Source organism: Carettochelys insculpta, chromosome 6 (assembly GCF_033958435.1).
Source record: "Carettochelys insculpta isolate YL-2023 chromosome 6, ASM3395843v1, whole genome shotgun sequence".
Classification (NCBI taxonomy): domain Eukaryota; kingdom Metazoa; phylum Chordata; order Testudines; family Carettochelyidae; genus Carettochelys; species Carettochelys insculpta.
The window spans coordinates 11,193,182-11,213,237 of record NC_134142.1 but is presented as its reverse complement, the minus strand read 5'-3'; the positions used below and the strand labels follow the sequence as shown (position 1 = coordinate 11,213,237).

Sequence of the window (20,056 nt, the reverse complement as noted above, 5' to 3'; positions counted from 1 at the left end):
TTAAATATTTTCTTATTCTTCCATACCTATCAACTGTATAGAAGAATCTAGCTATAAATATATATCTTATACTGGTAGTTCACAGGCACACACAACCTCAATATTCATGTTGCACATACATTTCTAGTCACCGAAAAGAAAATTCAACCCACCCAAGGATGGAAAATGTTAGTGGGAATGCTGCCTGCAACCCTTCCTATATCCCTCCACATCCATACTTCCCTAAGAGACCCTACACACCTGACCCAGGTCACAACCCTCTTTTTCACCCAAACTTACTCTCAGACCCCCCACTCTCTCCTGCAACCATCCCCTATCCTGAGCTTCTTCCTGCACCCAACCTCCACCCCAACACTACACCCCCTCCAGAGAAAAGTGCCATAATGTCACAAAATCTTATAGTAGCCCCACATCAAAAATGTTTGCCCATCCCTGCACTACAGACTTTTAATCAGACTAGGTCATTTCAAGTCTAAAAACATAACTGAAAAGATGGCAGCAAGGGAGTTAAAAAAAGCAAACAGCACCCAAAAAAATTTTACATCCAGCCAATATCAGGAAGCAGAGTTCCCCAACTGCCACATACCTTGGATGCTTGGGGCGTTGATATCACATGAACAGTGCTCGGTTTGACTCCATTAGCCTTTGCTCGCTTATAGAGAGCAAACCTGCTTTTCCTGCGTCCTCTGTCACCATTAGAGAGGGAACCATTGTACCTAAGAACAAACAAGAAGTTCATGTTTATTCCAGACTCTCTGGCATATAGCAAGGAAGGGAGGCAGAGCTAGAAATGCAATTATCAGATCATGGGCCATAAAGATTACAAAGCATGAGGCAGCACACCTTGGAAAGCAACAGAGAGGAAGTCGTGCTAGTCTATACGCTATCAAAACAAAAAGCAGTCAAATAGCACTTTAAAGACTAGCAAAATAGTTTATTAGGTGAGCTTTCGTGGGACAGACCCACTTCTTCAGACCATAGCCAGACCAGAACAGACTCAATATTTAAGGCACAGAGAACCAAAAACAGTAAGCAAGGAGGACAAATCAGAAAAAGATAATCAAGGTGAGCAAATCAGAGAGTGGAGGGGTGGGGGGGAAAGCAAGAAAGTTACTTATTAGAAAAAACCAGTAAGTACAGCTTTCATGAGCTAAGGCAGAGGCCTGCTACCAAAATATCACTTCTTTAAATTCAGTAAAAAACTCAATGATTCAAGAACTGCACTGCATGTAAATACCAGACACTCCTTCATAAATAACGCCAAATTGTACTTTTTGTAACGCCTATTTTTAGAACAGCGCACACACAAATGATTTGTAATGCGATACATTTTTATTCCAGGATGTTCACGGTTTACTGAAAATAATCAGGAGGCTTTTTTTTTTTAAATAAACTTTGCCATCATAGCATCAGGAGCCACAAAGAAGTTCTTAAAGAGACACGTGGCTCCAGAGCCACAGGTTGCAGACCCCCTGTTCTAAGGCATTTGAACAATTTAGTAAATTACAGTTTAACAGATTATGTCACACACTAAAAAAAGCTGAAAGTGTTAAGTGAGAGTTGAGTGCAGCAACTTTAAAAGTGCTAGTTTTACACGCTCTGGAAAACATTTTTGCATCTACTGGAACATCAGTTTGGTTTTATGACTCCCATACTTCTGTACTTTGAGTGCAATTCTAGCTTTTCTACACATCATAGAGTATTGGAAATTTTAGAAACATTTGTTGCTCTCTTCTCCAGAAACCACTACAGGAAGGAGATATGGTTTCTAGAAAACTTCTTAAATCCTTAGAAGTACAGCAAAAATGAAAGAATGGAATTTATGCTCCTAAATCATTTAAGGAACTTCTTAAAAAACCCACCAAAGGTTTAATGAGGATTGATTTATTATTTTGGAAATTTAAACACTCACATCCTTTTCAGTGAAATAAGACACTTGAACAATGTCATTGACAAGGCTTCATCAGGAATATGGTATGTATTAATATTCCCTACCTCCTTCCTTTCGCTCTACAGAGAGCTACCCCAAAGTATTTGTTACCCACAGGAAGGTTATCCAACCTCAGTGAGCATACAGCTTTCTTCAAGGAACAGGTTCTTTGAGGTACATGAACTTCAAGATGCCTAGCTTTCCCAAATCCTTTGATGAGGAAGATGCTTATGGCAACCCTTGTGCACAATGCAATGTACTTGTCAGCTATATGAACAGACTAAGATTAGCTTTATAAATCTGTCCTCTAGGTCTCTCCTCAGTGCAGTTATCAGAGATGCCTCTCCATAAATCAGTTCGTGCCCCTTCTGTGCTCTAAATGATAAAGTGGTCCTGCAGAAAAATACAGTAGAGCATTTAGTTAAATTGTCCCATAATGCTTATGTACAAGGTGGCCAAATACAAGATTGCACAGGCAACATTAATGTTGGTATTTCCTAACTTGAGTGGTCACTTCTGCAATCTGAATATTTCTTTTAGCATTTATTTTTGTATATGTATGTATGAGAAGTCATCTATGTAAGACAACAATACCTGTGAAATAAGTAGGCATGTCTTAGCTTGCCTCAATACTCTTGCTTTTCAAGCAGGCATTAACTACATTTGTAGACATAACTCCTTAAGTGATCATACAAAGAATAATTAGCTTCTTTTTATGTTCTTCTGTATTTTTAATTAACATTTTAGGATGTAAACTACTAAATGTTTATTTCCAACTCCCACTAGGGCTGCTTGATAACTGACAATGACTTGGAACACTAAAGCTTCCATGTAAAAAGGGTCTCAGCATTTTAAGTACACTACAAGGTTATGCTTAAAATATAATTTGGCTGAGCTTCCTACATTAAACTCTTGCAGATCCAGCATTCTATCACCCAGAACTCTCAAATAACCAGCATTTTAACCTTGCGTACATTTTAGTTATATTTTCCATAAAATGCAGTATAAGTTTACAGTGTACAATACTACTATTGTTGGTAAATTAAGTACTCTGCATATATTTGTTTGTTTTTTTTAATAACTAATCTTGTTTTTCTTTAGCATTATGCATTGCTAGGTATACCTCTCTATTATGCAGAATATTTGAATATTTGGCAACCTCTCGGTCCCGGGGCTGAGTTTACTGTATATTGCTGGGCTTTTAAAACCTGTAATTCAGAGGCAGAATAGAGATTTTTAACTAGTATTTTCCATTCATGAAGCTGTATAGACTTCTTTTGGCATGTTTTCATGATTGATAAAATATTTTTAATATACAAAATTAAATTAGTGGCAAGATATAGAGATGCAAGGAAAGCAAATTCACTTTTATAAGACGTATAAACACTACCATCTAACCCTATGGATTAAGAACTTTGCCAGCAGCCTGTCAGTCATCACTCACGTTATCAGAAACGCAAACAACAACAATCTTCAGAAAGTGAAAGCACAGAGAAGGTGTCAGATATACAGGACTAAATACATAAAGGATTTAGAGACTTTGAATTGTACCCAGAATCCAAAGGAAAGTGACACAGACCAGACAGACAGGATACCATTATATAATGGCCTCTGGGGTTGGAAAATACCTAACAACTGGTGTTGATCTTGTACCTCCTCCATGGGTAAGCCGAAGGGTGAAAATAGCTTCCCTCTTCTCTCCCGAAAGGGCTCCTGGAGGTGCAGCTTAGGGCTGGGACAGTCCTCGACTGGTGTGGGGTGTGCCCACATCCAGCTATTTTCACTTGCTTGCTGCTTAATGCAACAGCCTGAAAGAGAGCTCTGGGGGGCCCAGGTAAGAGTATATACCTCACCTCCTCCTGCACCGGAGTACCCCATCCAGCTCCGAACAGACCAGAGCAAGCCACCTGACTTTCACCTCCAGGAATGTACAAATCAAGAGCAATTCTCTGCAGCATATCGTGGACTTACTTAGGATGATTAGGAGAAGAAAAGGAAGTGACACAGTTCCTAGCAGTACACTTTCCAGCTCTGCTTCTGAGCCCTACAGTTCTACTGCAGGAGCCTGGGCAGAAGGGTATGAAAGCAGACAGGGTCAGTAGTAAAGGTCCCAGAGTAGACAGCATGGTTGGGGTTGTGGCCAGGAATATGGCACAAAAAACAAACATAGGAAAAAGACAAGTATGTGACAAAAATAAAGTCATTCTGTATTACACATTGTTCTTCCCATCCTAAAATTATTGATCCTTTAAACGAAGACCCTTCACAAAATGTTAATGCCCCAGTACTTCAAATCCTGAAAAATCTGCTGTTCATCTACTACTGTGCAAGCTGCAGAAGCTGAACCTTACTGTGCAGTCAGTGTTAGTAATTGGAGATTATGCAGTGTTAGCACAAAGAAGTCACCTTGCTTGAAAAAATTTACAACTCTTCTCTTTCTTTTAAAGTCAGTTTTCTAGACTATCTTGGAGATTTAAGGGTGGCTGTCTACAGCACAATCCAATAAGAGGCTATTGGTGTGCAAACAGCTGAACATAACTCAGGAATAGGATCTTGATTTATCTAAGGTGACCATATTTCCCTATGTGAAATATCGGACACCTGCTACATTGCTTGCAGTTAAGTGAGTTCAACAGCAATTCAGGAGAACCATGCAGTATAAACTCAAAACAACATTAAGTTGACTGAGGCCCCATTTAAAAGCTATACTGCATTATTATAACAAGAATAGGTAAAAATTAAAAACAGATAACTACAATTGAGTGGTTACTGCTCTGTAAAAATGTCTGCCTTTTCCTAATCTTGCTGTCCTTCAGAGTGTGGGCTGGTGGTGTGAGAGACATTGGAGCAAGAGGCTGAGGTTTGCGAGTGAGCTCCTGGAAATCAGGGCTGGGTGTGCACGCAGGAGGGCAGGAATCAGGATAGGATGACGGAAGTGGGGAGGAGCCCTGGGGCTGGGTTCTGGAACAATATAAGCCATTTCATATTTTTGCAGTAGTACAAAAGGGGAATCAAAGGCCAGTTCTCCCTGCTCCCCCCATTTAATTTCACTGGAGTGAGTGGATTTACAACAGATAAACCCTGAGCTTTCAAAGTGAAACAATATATTATTCCATACCCGATACCTTTCAATACCTCAGTGTATTCGCTATACCACAGCATACCTTCTAATATCCATACACACTTGTGCCAAGCCCATGGCCAAACCTTCCAACCTGCCACCAGTCTGTATACAACAGACCTACAGTCTAATGCCCCACTCTGTACACAGGATTTTCAGAGCTTTTAACTTACAAGTCCCCACAAGAGGGCTTGGAAATCCTCACTCCTTGCCCTGACGCTGCCTCCCATCACCTCCTGCTGAAATTCCCCATCATGGGCTTCTCTCCTCCAAACAGTGCTTTGACCTCCCATCTTAGCACTAGGGCCATCTGCCCCCCTCTACTCCAAAGATGCCCAATCTACATGTACACTACTGTACAGATAAATGACAGTCACAAATACCACCCTATACCGAAAACCCAAGGACCGCTATGCTTATCTACACGCCTCCAGCTGCCATCCAGGGCATACTACACAATCCATTGTTTACAGCCAGGCACTAAGGTACAACCGTATTTGCTCTGATCCATCAGACAGAGACAAACTTCTACAAGAGCTTTACTAAGCTTTCCTCAAACTATAATACCCACCTAAGGAAGTGCGGAAACAGACTGATAGAGCCAGATGGATACCCAGAAGCCACCTCAAGACAGGCCTCACAAGGAAAACAAGAGACCACCACTGACCATCACATACAGACCCCACCTAAAGCCTCTCCAGCACATCATCAGTGATCTGCAACCCATCCTGAACAATGATCTTTCACTCTCACAGACCTTGGGAGGCAGGCCTGTCCTCGCCTACAGACAGCCTGTCAACAAACAAATCCTCACCAGCCACTACAAATCACAAACCAGTGACTCTAGGCCTGGAACCAGCCCCTGCAACAGTCCTCGCTGCCAACTCTGCTCACATATCTATACCAGTGACATCATCACAGGACCTAACACCAAGTATACCATCAGGGGGTCCTTTACCTGCACATCTACAAATATAATACCTGCCATCATGTGCCAGCAATGCCCCACTGCAAATTTACATTGGCCAAACTGGACAGTCTCTCCATAAAAGAATAAATGGACATAAATCAGACATCAGGAATGATAATGTACAGAAGCCTGTGGGGGAACACTTCGATCTCCCTGGACACTCAGTGGCAGATTTAAGGGTGACAGTTCTGAAACAAAAAAAAATTAAAAATCAAATGGAGAGAGAAATCTGAGCTACAATTTATTTGCAAATTTGACTCCATTCACCATGGATTAAATAGAGACGGAGAGTGGCTCGCAGCTTACAAAGGCAGTTTCTCTCCTCTGGGTGCTAACAGCTCCCCATTAGACACTGACAATGGCTCACATCCCCCTGTCTGATCTGACTTGTTTTTTCCTCTTTTGAAAAGTACTGTTGATACTGGGCCATTTCCACCTTGCTGAATAGACCTTGTCAGCTCTGGCCCTCCCTCTTACTGGTATCCCACTCTTTAAATACCCCTCTGAAACCACCCTCCCCCCACTCATGCATCTGATGAAGCGGGTCTTTGCTCACAGAAGCTTATGCTCCAAAATATCTGTTAGTCTATAAGGTGCCACAATACTACTTCTTGTTCTCCAAGCTACATGGTGCCTGTTTCCTAGTTGCTGCCTGTGGGCCATCCTTTCCAAAAAGTGGGTCTAACCCACAAAAGCTCATAACCTAATATATAATATTGTTAGTCTCTGAGGTGCTACAGGACTGGTTTTTTGTTTCATGAAGATACAGACGAACACAGCTAGCTCTCTGAGACGCTCCCACCCCCTGTAGTCCTGGCCTAGCTAGCTCCCCGATTCCCCAGAGCAGGGGCAGATTAAGCTAATGGCTGCAGCTAATGGTTCAAATACCCTCCCCAAACAAATACTAAAACTTGATGGAAACAAAAAGCAGTCAAGTAGCACTTTAAAGACTAGCAAAATAGTTTATTAGGTGAGCTTTCGTGGGACAGACCCACTTCTTCAGACCATAGCCAGACCAGAACAGACTCAAAATTTAAGACAGAGAGAACCAAAAACAATAAGCAAGAAGGACAAATCAGAAAAAGATAATCAAGGTGAGCAAATCAGAGAGTGGAGGGGTGGGGAGGAAAATCAAGAATTAGATTGAGTCAAGTATGCAGACGAGCCCCTATAGTGACTCAGAAAGTTCCCATCATGATTTAAACCATGTGTTAATGTTCCGAATTTGAATATAAATGTTAGTTTGTCCGCTTCTCTTTCTAAAAAGGAGCGATAATGTCTCTTCAGTAACACACATACCTTGAGGTCATTGACAGAATGCCCCAGTCCATTAAAATGTTGACTAACTGGTTTGTGGATCTGGAGTGTTTTGATGTCTGTTTTGTGCCCGTTGACCCTTTGTCTAAGGGAGTTAGAAGTCTGTTCAATATACAAAGCACCTGGGCATTGTTGGCACATGATGGCATATATGATGTTAGTAGAGGAGCATGAGAAAGTGCCCGTGATTCTGTGAGTAACCTGGTTAGGTCCAGTGATGGTATTTCCAGAGAAGATACGTGGACAAAGCTGGCAGCAGGCTTTGTTGCAGGGAAAGGTTCCAGGACTGGTGTTCCTGGGGTATAGGCTGTGGCTGTTAGTAAGGAACCTCATGAGGTTGGGAGGTTGTCTGTAGGAGAGAACAGGCATGTCACCCAGGGGCTTCTGGAGTGTAGCATCCTGATTAAGAATAGGTTGTAGGTCTTTAATAATTCACTGCAGTGGTCTGAGTTGGGGGCTGTAGGTGATGACCAGTGGTGTTCTGTTCTCGGCTTTTTTGGGCCGATCTTGGAGTAGCTGGTCTCTGAGTATGCGTCTGGCCCTGTCGATTTGTTTGTTTACTTCTCCTGGTGGGTAATTCTATGAATATTTGGTAAAGTTCTTGTAGTTATAGGTCTCTGTCAGTTGGATCAGAGCAAATGTGATTGTATCTAAGAGCTTGACTGTAAACAATGGATCTAGTCACGTGTGCAGGATGGAAACTAGAAGGGTGTAGATAAGTATAGCGATCAGTAGGTTTTCGGTACAGTGTGGTACTGATCAGGCCATCCTTGATTAGTACTGTAGTGTCCAGGAAATGTAAAAAAACAGTCTGGCCCAGCCTGGTGCACCCCCTCCCATATTCTGGACCCATGATTGCTGTGCTTACCACAGATCTTAGGCGAGCTAAGTGCAACCCTCCAGCAGCTGTGACCCCTCCCCCCCCGAGGGGCTCCCCCATTGCCTGCCATAGGGCCCTGCCCCGCCTCAACCCAGTCCTATCACCTGCCAGCAAAATGTGGGGGGTGGGAACTGAGACACAGCCTCAGTTGTCTTTCTCAGGCAGAGCGAGCAGAATGCACAGCAGCCACACATCCTGGTTCTGCCCTGCCCCTGCCTCACACACACACACCCCACAACCCAGGAAGCAGCTGATAACAGCAGTTTAAACAATGTGCTTTAAGAGCCTACACACCTTCTGCAGACAGGTCTTTAAAACAGACAGCCCGTGCCGCTTCAGGAGCTGTCTCTTTAAAGTTCAGGTCCCTGCTTTGCCACATACAGGACAATTTTTTATATATATATATATATATATATTTTTTTTTTTTTTTTTAAAAAGGAGTCAGGACCCTCTCCAAGGAGCTAAAAAAAGGGAAAGTCCTGGCTAAAACTGGATAGATGGTCACCCTAAATTTATCTGAGATTTATCTTTTAAAAGTAGAATTTATACAAAAGCGCAAGTTACTAGAGTACAATACAATTAGAGGAGGTGGAGTTCTTTGATAAAGAGTAACACAAGTTCATTCCCATGTACAACTATTTTTAATCATAATGCTGATGACTGAATGTAGAATTAACCCAACTGAGACTACCCTTTTCAAATACAGGTTGAACCCCTCTAGCCTGGCACACACTCATCCAGCAATATCCATGATCTGGCATGATTTTAGTTTGCAGGACAACCACTTATCATGGGTTTGATCAAGCTTCCCATGGTCCCATAAAGTTTGTTTACGGCCACCAGCCTTGGCACCCAGTGTTCTTTGCTGTTATTTATCTCTAACTTACCCCTAAATATTTTCTAAGAGCCAAGGAAGTGGTGGAAATGTTAGCAAAGCTTCTATACAATACTGACCTCCCTTGGTCCGGAAAATTCTCTTGTTCAACACTGGTCAAGTCCCAAGGGTGCCAGACCAGAGAGATTCAACCTGTAGTTATGCTAGTACAAATCCGGAGAAACTCAAGTAGTAAATTGGGCCCTAAACAACTTCATGAAGTAACAAATTATTCAGACAAATCCATGATTTGAGATTTGATGTCCACAAGAGAGTCAGCAGAGAAAGACTACCACCTCAGTCTGCCCTTGACTTGTCAGTGGGTAGCACTCATCCTTCCCTTCAGGGTTCCTCTGGGATAATAGATACAGGTGGACTGTGCTCTTCACCCCTTGATTTCAAGAGAGGAGAAAAGGAAAAAGACAGCTATGTACCATCTTGTGACTGCTGTTCTTTGAGATGTGTTCATGCCTATTCTAAACAGGTGTGTGCACGTGCATGATGACCATGAATTTTTTCCCATAGCAGTGCCTGTAGGAGTGGCACCTTCATGAGGGAGGAGAAGCAGGACATTCATGCTGGGGGTTGCTGACCCCGTGCTAGACGATACTCATAAAAACACTACCAATAAAATCTGAACGGCCTCTTCAATAGCATTCCTCTTCTCAGAGCAACGGAAGATCAGGTATGTAATGTACCTTACCATTTACAGCTTGAGATGCAGAACAAACAGAGTTAGACCATCGAGAATTCTGCTATTTATCCAACACATATCTATCTATTCAGCTGTGTCTCCAACTGTGCATCCCTTCCTCTAGAAGTACATACAACTCACTATATAACAGACCAGCTTGAACCATTCGTAATCACCTCTCTCCTTCCGCCCCTCCACATGTTCATCAACTTTACTGTTAGCAGGACTGAGCTCAAAGCCAAACTAGGGGGAAAAGAAAAAAAAAGCACACCAGAGAAAACAAAAGCCAGCACAGGAAGAATGACTGAGTCAGCTCCCAAGAGCATTCTCCCAACTATGTGACGCTTGTATTTTCTCAACAGGGCTGCCCAAAAAAAATTGAGGATAATACAAGTGACAATTCCTACTGCATGACTACACACTTCCACAGGAAAAGACTGGTTCAAATCAATTACAAATTCTTAAATCCACATTTGTAAAGACCAAGTTTGAAGAGAACTAAAGAAGCCAGTCAACTTGTAATCTAAACTATAAAAGAATCTTACATAGCTCTCCCAAGTCACCCTACCGTTACACTATGTATTGCTTTTGTCCACCCAAACAGTTTTGTGCGCACTTTTCTCTCCTATCCCCCCCTTGGGGAAAAAGTATATATACTACAAATAAAACAGTGATGATATTGACTATTAAAAATTTTAACTGCACAAAAACAAAAGCATTCTTAGTTATAATAGATATTAAGTTTAATATTAGAAAATGGAAAGTACTGATAGAGAAAATCTGATGTTCACATCTAAGGGACACAATTAACCTTGGTTTTCGTATTATGAAGGCACACTATGCATCTTTCATTCTTTGAGCTATTAGCTTTGTTTAACAGTTACATTGCCATGATATACTGGCTCAAAACTTCAATTTTCTAGATGCTGATTTGTCACTTTTACTCTATTAAATCCAAAACGAACAATATTTGCCAAACCTTTTGCACAAGATAAAACAGGAGTTCTGAAACCATTTCATCTGGACCTACATTACTACAGGTTAAACCTCTCTAGCCCAGCATCCTGGGGTCCTGACCAATGCCAAACAGGAGAATTTGCTGGACTACAAGAGGTCAATATTGTCTACCAACACTTCCACTGCTTACAGGGCTCTTAGAAAACATGTAGGGCTAAATTACAGATAAATAACAGCACAACAACTGTTAGCCAGATGACCACTTTTTGATCTGAGAACCAGGACTCGTGGCTGTAAACAAACTTTATGGGACAACAAGAAACTTGGTCACGCCCATGATAAATGGTCATTTGGCTAACTGAAAATCACACTGGATTACGTAGGTTGCCAGACAAGAGCATGCAGAATTTGAGCTGTTCAACCTGTACAATAAAGTACTTAAAACTAGCCATTTATCTACAAAAGGATTTTACCACAAGATCATAGAAGGAGGCATGTGATTTATCATTTGTCTGCAAATCTGACACTTTTAAATCAGGCCTTAACAGGGATCTCAATTACCTTATGCATTACAAGGGCAATTTCCTCACCTTTAAGATTCACAGGAATGGCACACCTCCCATTTAATTTGCTTCTTTGACTGCCCTCCTCCTTTCTTCCACACCCCCGCCCACACCCATCCCCACCATATACACCCTGGATTCGAATTGTCTACTCCAAATCTGAGGAAGTGGGTCTTATTCATGAAAGCTCATTACCTAACAAGTATATTTGTTAGTCGTTAAAATATGACAGGACTACTTGTTATCTGTATAATATTACACGAGCAATGAAGGTGCGCAGTTGCCCATACAAAGGGAAATATAAAATTAACAACTTCAAGGCAGCAATTAAGAAATATTCTTGCATAGGATTTTTGCAGAAATACTTTATACAAAAGATTCAATTCTTTTAGAAAGCAATTTTCATAGAATTGTAGTACTCAAGTCTGGGGAATGCAGAAAGGATGCTGCTTTCAGAAAACTACAGCAGCCAGAGCTTCTCCAATGGAAGTCATGTGAGCTGGTTGTTCAAACCATATATAAGAAATCATACAATGCAAGGTCAGCAAACTTTGCTATCACTGCAGCTAGAAGAGACAAGAAAATTACAGCCAGTTCCAACATAAATATTTCTTCCAGTTCATTCATTGGGGGTAGGGGTGAGAGAACAAGAGAAGATGAGTTTGCCCAACAAAATAGATTCAGAACCTGTATACTTTTAACTCATGATTGTATGCAATGTAATTGTAGCCCAGTTGGTCCCAAGATATTGGATAAACTTCTATTGGTGAGAGTGTGGAGAAAGCTGATATAATAGCTACATTAAGCCACCGGACAGTGACTTAGAAAAACAATCAACAGAATCATTAGCAAGCCATTTCAGTTCTCTGTATTTGGTTTGCCTTTCCACTCTTTGTAGTCTATGCAGACTATAAATTCTTCAGGGCAGGGATAGTCTCTTACTACCAATGTTGGCACCTAATACAGGGTTCTAATCTCACTTTGGGCCAGGGAGCTCTACAGCAACACAAATTTACAAGGGAGACAGAATTGAATGATACTTAAGTAAGATTTAAAATCAGCAACTAGAAAACCCAGTTAAGTAAATTTTAATGTAATTTCATCTATTTTGTTATTTCCCTAAAAGAAAAGCATAACCCTCATTGGCTGGTAACCATTAAAATGGGAATTTGTAATTATGTATGTTTTTCATACTATTTGTTACTTCTTGCTAACTAGCTAATAACCCTATGCACAATTAAAGAAATTGTACACTAACTTTTTTTTCAGATTTTAATTTTTTTTACTTCATTCATTTTATGAGTTTTTTTAGTCCTTGTATTAATCTGCATTTAGATGGATATTGGGGTTCAGTTTAACATGTACAAAAACAACATTCTAAAATTATTAAATAATCTAGTGTGCTGGATATATAAGGGTATAAAAACAAGTTCTGCATTTAAAAACAAATCAAAATATTAATGAAGGAAGTATTATTTCCAGTTAGTACAGAGAACCAATCAGAGTTAGTTTTCGGCCAGAGTTTTCCTTTACACTCACAATCTGTTTAAGTTTGAATAAAACCATCATTTAACTGAACTGAGCGAATAAACTGGAAAGACGACAATTTTCTTTGCCTCCTGTCAAAAGCCAGCTTAGAACTTCAAAACCTCTGTTCTTGGATGCTTAATCCAGAGGCTTTCACCAATTCAAAGGTTTGACTTTATTTAAAAATACTGGCAGAGAACAAGGAAAAAATATTAAGCAGTAATTTAAGTGATTTTAACGATTTATGGCTAAATCTGAAAATATTACAAACTGTTAGGAACTAAATTTGCTCTAGTTTAAAAATATATATATATCCACCACGGAGGGAGGACCCAGACAAATGAAGGAAGGAGCGGGAGATAAAACAGGATAAATTCTTTCCCTGCACACCTGTAGCCATTCCAGCCTCATTATAACTAGGTAATACCACTGTTGCACTACCATTAATAGCAATAGCATTAGCAGCATTTTTAGAGAGGCAGACAGTCCTGCATCATTTTAACCTTCCTCTAGACAACCCTGTCCCCTTCACATCTTTTGTATTGTTCTTTGACTAGAATTTTTGGTTCTCTAATATTTTACATCTGGTAAAGATTCCAAGCAACATCTTTGTGTTGGCAAAAGTATCAGTTCATCAAATACAGCATTCAATATATTCTGCTTGAATTATGCTTATCATTGTATTTCAGATGTTAAAGCAGTGTGCAAAAGCATACGAAAACCATTACAAAAATCTGATACAGAAAGGCAGACCATATGTAACAACCAATAATATCCCATCATTTGGGAGTACTGGAAAAAGAAGATTTTAAGTCACGTACATAACATTTTCTTAAATTGTATTGTTTTTAGAACCTCTGAATGCTATAGTCCTCAATGACAATATGAAGAATCAGGCCCTCACAGATTTTTAACAATCTAGTCATTGTCTGTAATGGTATTATCACCCAGAGACTACTGGATGTGTGCTTTATTTTCAGTGATTTAGTCAAACATGCTCAGTCGGCTAAAAAACTAAGATGCATGTTTGCACACATGCACACAGTCTCCCCGTACAGCATTTATGCATCGTAGATCTGCCCTGTTTTCTTTTGGCAGGGTGGAGAGAAAAGAAGCTACCTTTAAAATGGAAAAGGGCAATAGCAACACTGTGTAACACAATCTTTAAAAAAAAACTCTAAAAATATACCCACTCCACCCATCTTTATGTAGACTTGGCAGACAATTACCACACAACTGCTCCAACTCTTCACAAAAAAAATCTTGTACAAGCTATACCAAACAAACAGGTGTGGAGATCCACTTGTGTCCACAAACAAGACCCAGCATCAGGAGTTTTCCAAGGGTTCCCTACCTATACCTCTGGTAGGGCAGTAGTACCATTATGCTCCTTGCTTAGTGGAGCCGTATCAAATTAGGCAGTTCTACTGCAGCTGCTTTTTGTTCCTCCTACAGGCCTACCAAAACCATGAGGGGGTGTCATGAATGAACGTCTGTAAAAGGTTAAATCCACAAAGTGGGTTCTTTGTTGGTAAGCAGCCAGGTGTGCCAATGGGAAGAAAGAGGGATCTTTTGAATTGAACCATTACCTGCTGAGGGAAGTCTCTTTTGTCTAGACGGAGCAGAGAGACCAAGATGTTTAATCCTGAGCAGGCTTAATAAATTCACTAAATATTCAGGCCACACCACAACCTGGCCATACAGATATGTAAGTAGAAGAGAAAATGTTCAGTCAGACACGATCAGGTTGCTATTTTGGGTTTGGTGTGTGACTTTTTGGTGTGACACTTTCGAACTGTGCACGGCCACCATTATGCTAATGAGGCACCGCTTATTCATGGCAGCACCTCATTAGCATCTGCCGAAACCCCTCATTACCATGCCCCTTCCGAATGGAGGGGGCTAGTGTAGGCACAGCCTCAGAGTACAGAGTGAGGATTAGCCCTGAACACGGGGGGGGGGGGGCGGTTTGAAACGAAGTAAGCTCTTGCATTCATTACACAATGAAATCTGAGAAATCAGGGATGGCTTCCAATAATCCTGCCACCATCTTTAGTGGCATCAAAATAAAGAATCCTTTGTAAAACATTAAATAAATTCCAAATTGGCAACCTTACAAGTTTTGGATTCTAAAACACTATGGCTGTGTTTAGACTAGCCCCCAACTTTGAAGGGGGCATGGTAATTAGTGTGTTGGGAGGTTACTAATGAAATACTTCATTAGGCTAAATCTCCCCCGCAACAGCTTCAAAGTCTGAAACTTCAACATGCCGGCTTGCATGTAGCTGCAGGTCAGCTGCTTCTACTTCGAATTTCAGCTGCCATCCTGTTGCCCTACTCACCCAATTTAGAGAAATCTCTTTTTAAATCTTCACATTCAGCTCTGGATTTATCGAGAGTAATTTTGCATCACCTGAAAATCTTGCCATCTCACTGTCTGTTCTTTTCCAAATAACTTAATGTGTTAAACACCACAGGTTCCAGTACACATCCTTGAAGGACCCTGCTATTTACAGCGCCCCGCCCCAACTTTCACTGAGATCATTTATTCCCACCCCTTCTTTCTTTTAAAACCAGTTACTGATAAATGGGAGGACCTGCCTTCTTATCCAATGACTGTTTACTCTCCTTAGCTTTGCTTTCGGTGAGGGAAACGGACAAATATTTCTGAAAGGTCAAGTACATTCAACCACTTAAGTCCACATACTCATTGACTCCCTTACAGAATGCTAAGATGTGAAAAGGGAAATCAAGCTTAAACAAAAGGAAAACTTAAGCAAAATATACAGTCATGGGATAACACGTTTTATCTAAAGGTCTTAATTTTTTTTCTTACTAGAGTTTCAGCCACCTTTCCTAGTACGGATGGTTCTGAAGTCAGGCTTTGAAGATTATAATAAAAAGATGTTACATTAGCTATCCTTCAGTCATCTGGTACAAAGCGTGATTTAAATGATAGGTTACATATCAAATTTGTCAGGCCTCCTGGTTCACCTGGGGGGGGACACCCCTTCTAGCTGCCCCCAGCCCTCCAGCACCTGGGACTCTCCAGCCCCAGACAGTCTCCTGCAGAGCTTCCCAGCCCACAGTAGGGCTACCCACAGCAGGACTGCCAGCAGGGCTCCCTGCCACCAGCAGGAGCAGCCTGACAGGCTCTGAGCAGCTGGGGCTCTCTGGTCCAGCACCATACATGGTCCAATGTTGCCAGATGAGAGAGAGAGTGTCAACCTGTAGTTAGTATTTCCTTTTGCCCCCCCTCCTGCCCCCCCCTTTTTTAAAGTCATGTGGCTCACAGACAATACCAAGTATCGGAGGGGTAGCCGTGTTAGTCTGGATCTGTAACAGCAACGAAGGGTCCTGTGGACTTTCCATGTCAAATTCTGCTCAGAGCTAGAAAGACTTCTGGGTAGTAAGAAGAGTGACAACCACTCCAGCATATCTAAACCAGAGCTCTCGACATTGCAGTGGAGCTGAATTGATGCAACAATATAAAACGTTAAGAAAGAAGCTAAGCATGGACATTGCCATGGATGCAGCTGAAAATAAGAGGTAGCACCATGTGAACTGCCAACTTTCAGCAGATCATCAAGTACTGTGCAGACTACAGTTTGACAAGAGCTGGTCTCAGCAATTTTCTAATAAATTTATGGCGCATTATCGGATGCTTTCAAAATCAGGAGCGGCGTTAAACAAGGATGCATGCTTGCTCCGACATTGTTCGGGATCTTCTTCGTACTCCTCCTGAAGCATGCCTTTGGATCTTCAACAGAGGGCATCTTGCTGCACACAAGATCTGATGGGAAACTGTTTAATCTTGCAAGGCTGAAAGCTAAGTCTAAGGTGCGGGAAGTCCTCATCAGAGACATGCCGTTCGCAGATGATGCTGCTGTAGTGGCTCACACAGAAGACCAGCTTCAAAAACTGCTGGATCGGTTCTCCAAAGCGTGCAAGGACTTTGGGCTTACCATCAGCCTAAAGAAGACAAACGTACTCGGTCAGGATGTTGCTGAATCCCCATCAATCAGCACTGACAACTATACGTTAGAGGTCATCCACGAGTTCGTTTACCTCGGGTCCACCATCACTGACACCCTGTCCTTGGAGACTGAGCTAAATAGGAGGATCGGAAAAGCGGCCACAACTCTGTCCAGACTCAGCAAGAGAGTGTGGAATAACAACAAGCTGTACACTCACACCAAAATGCAAGTCTACAGAGCCTGCATCCTCAGCACCCTCCTTTATGGCAGCGAGACTTGGACCCTGTATGCCCGCCAAGAAAAGAGGCTGAACGTCTTCCACTTGCGCTGCCTCAGGCTCATCCTTGGAACATCATGGAAGGACAGAGTGACCAACACCGCCGTCCTCGAGCAAGCTGGAATCCCAACCATGCACACCCTCCTCAGGCAGCGTTGGCTCCGCTGGCTTGGCCATGTGCACAGGATGAATGATGGAAGAATTCCAAAAGACATCCTGTATGGTGAGCTAGCCTCTGGCAAAAGACCTCCCAGACGCCCCCAGTTGCGCTACAAAGATGTCTGCAAGAGAGACCTCAGAGAGGTAGACTTTGAGCTGGACAACTGGGAAGATCTAGCAGACGACCGCAGCAAATGGAGGCAGGGGTTACACAAGGGCCTTCAGAAGGGCGAGATGAGGATCAGACAGGTAGCAGAGGAGAAGCAAGTGCACAGAAAGCACAATAAGGACTTGCCAGACACCCACCACATCTGCAAGAGATGCAGCAAGGACTGTCACTCTCGTGTGGGTCTTCATAGTCACAGTAGACGCTGTAAATGAAGTCCTCAATTGAAACTTTAAAGGGCGCGATCCATAGTCTATGCAGACTGAAGGATGCCTACCTTAGTCTGTCCAGATAATATTTCAGGGTCCTTTCGGCATCAAGATCACACAGACCAACTTCAAGGGAAAACATGGTGAGCATGAGAGAAAAGGATATTATGTTGCTTTCTTTGGGAGGGAGTCAGACACCACTTTGACTAAAAAGAAATGGAAACACAGCATGTACTTATCTTTACACAGCAAAATGTGGGGGTGAGGTAAATATTCCCCAAGCTTGCTACCCTCTTGGCAAAGATTACTAGTCAAATCTAGTTTGGAGAGAATGAAGAACCGCAGTTCTCAACACGAGAGAGGCTCAACAAGCATAGTTAGAGCATCACAGAGTAACAGAATGATAAATAGTCTGTATAGGACACAAAGAACCTTCCTCTAGCAATTTTGGTAAGGTTCTATAAAAAAGGAGGCAGTACCAACAGAATACCTCATAAAAATTAATAGGACAGGAGAGGAAAGATTAGCAAACTGAATAAAGTCTAATATTACACTGAAGAGGTACAGCAAACATTTAAGAGGGAGTAAACTGCCTTTATAAGAACACTTTATGCAGATTTTTTTAAAAGTTAGATTAATTTTATTTAGCCTGATGTGCTAAAAATTACGGCAGGTGTAGTGGGGGAAAAGAGGGATTTTCAGAAAATGATCACTTCATTAACAGTATTCAAAGAGGTAGACATGAGAAAAGCAAAACAAGGACACTGGATTTCAGAAAGGTGGATTTCAATGGACTCACAGAAATAGTAGACAAAACTTCATGGAAAGACCAACCCAGAAGAAAAGGAGTAGCAGAGGGCTGTCAGTTCTTAAAAGACATACTATTAGAGAATCAACAACATCAAGCTATTCTGATGCAGAAGAAAGATAAGAAAAGCCACAGGAAGCCAACGTAATTGCACAATGAGCTTTTTAGATCTGTCATAACTACAGGAACCATACAGGATATGGAAGGAGGGACATGTCACTAAGGCATATACACAGGAATAGCAAAAGTAGGGACAAAAGCCAAGGTAAAAAAAAAAAATGAGTTAGGGCTAGCCAGAAATGTTAGCGACAACAGGAAGAGGGTCTTTAAATACCGACAAACAAGAAAGATCAAGGACACTGTGGGTCTGCTGCTCAATCAAGAAGGTGAGCTGGTAATGGACGATCACAGGAAGTCAGAGCTGCTCAATGCCTGTTTTGATATAATGACCAAACAACTAGTGACTTTACCATAAGAAATAAAAGAATATGTGCAGATTAAGATAAGTAAAGAACAAGTTAAGAGATCTTCTGACCAATTTGAATAAATTCAAATCAGTAAGGCCAGATGCTATGCACTCAAGGATACCAAAGCAACTATCCGGAAGAAAAAAAACAAACAGTCTTAAAGCCACTGGCAAGAATATTTACAAATTCATTAACGACAGGAGAGGTCCCCGCAGACAGGAGAAGGCTAACAGTGCCATCGTTGAAAGCGCAGAAAGAGAGGAGCTGTGAAACTACAGACCTGTCATCTTGACCTTGAGTCATGGGAAGCTACTAAAGCAAAGTATAGACCATTCTACTTGTGAATACCTGGAAGATGAAGGGGTAATCGCTAGCAGCTGGCACAGACGTACCAAGAACAAATGATGCCAAACTAGGTTAAGTTCCTTCTTTTACAGGATAATTGAATCAGTGGATAGGGGGAATGCAGAGGATATAATATACTTGATCCTCATCCAGCCTTTTGACACAGTCCCCCATGACATTCTGATACATAAGCAGGAGAAATGCAGGATCAACAAAACTACCATTAAGTGGACACATAACTGGTTCAACACCATAAAGAGGAACTATTAAAGGAACGAAAGATTAAAGGGAGGTCTCAGGTGGGGTTCCACAGGGATCTGTTCTGGGTCAGGTGTTGTTTTAACATATTTATTAATACAGTAGAAACTTGATTTTCCAGTAACCCTGGGGAACAGATGACTGTTAGTTGAGAGTGCCAGTTATCTGAATGCCAGATAACACCAGTTTTACTGTAATCTGTATGTAGGTAGAGAGCATACTGATCAAGTATGCAAACATCACCCCATTGGGGGCTGACAATACCTCTGAAGCTAGACCTAAGGTTCAGAAGAATCTTGATAAAGTGGAGCACAGGATTACACATAATAAAACTGAAAAACAACAAAAACATAAAGGTGCTACACTTATGCAACAAAAACCCAAATGCACTAATACAGAACAAGGAAAACTGGTTTGGTAGCAGCACTGGGAGTTCTGTTGGATCACAACCTCAACATGAGTCCGTGATGTGATGTTGCAATAAACAAAAAGTAAATGCAATTTCACATTCCATGCATGACAAATTAAGTTTCATAAAATACAGTGCTATCTCTGTG

General features: G+C 41.5%; 1 protein-coding gene across 2 annotated transcripts in view; it reads right to left on the bottom strand.

The window, feature by feature from the left end:
* PELI2 (pellino E3 ubiquitin protein ligase family member 2) overlaps nucleotides 1–20,056 on the bottom strand; it is an 88,082-nt gene that overhangs the window by 54,899 nt on the left and 13,127 nt on the right. For both annotated transcript variants that reach the window (XM_074996242.1, XM_074996243.1), the window contains exon 2: nucleotides 587–716. In XM_074996242.1, the coding sequence (XP_074852343.1) occupies nucleotides 587–716 (130 nt within the window). The remainder of the gene's footprint in view (nucleotides 1–586; nucleotides 717–20,056) is intronic.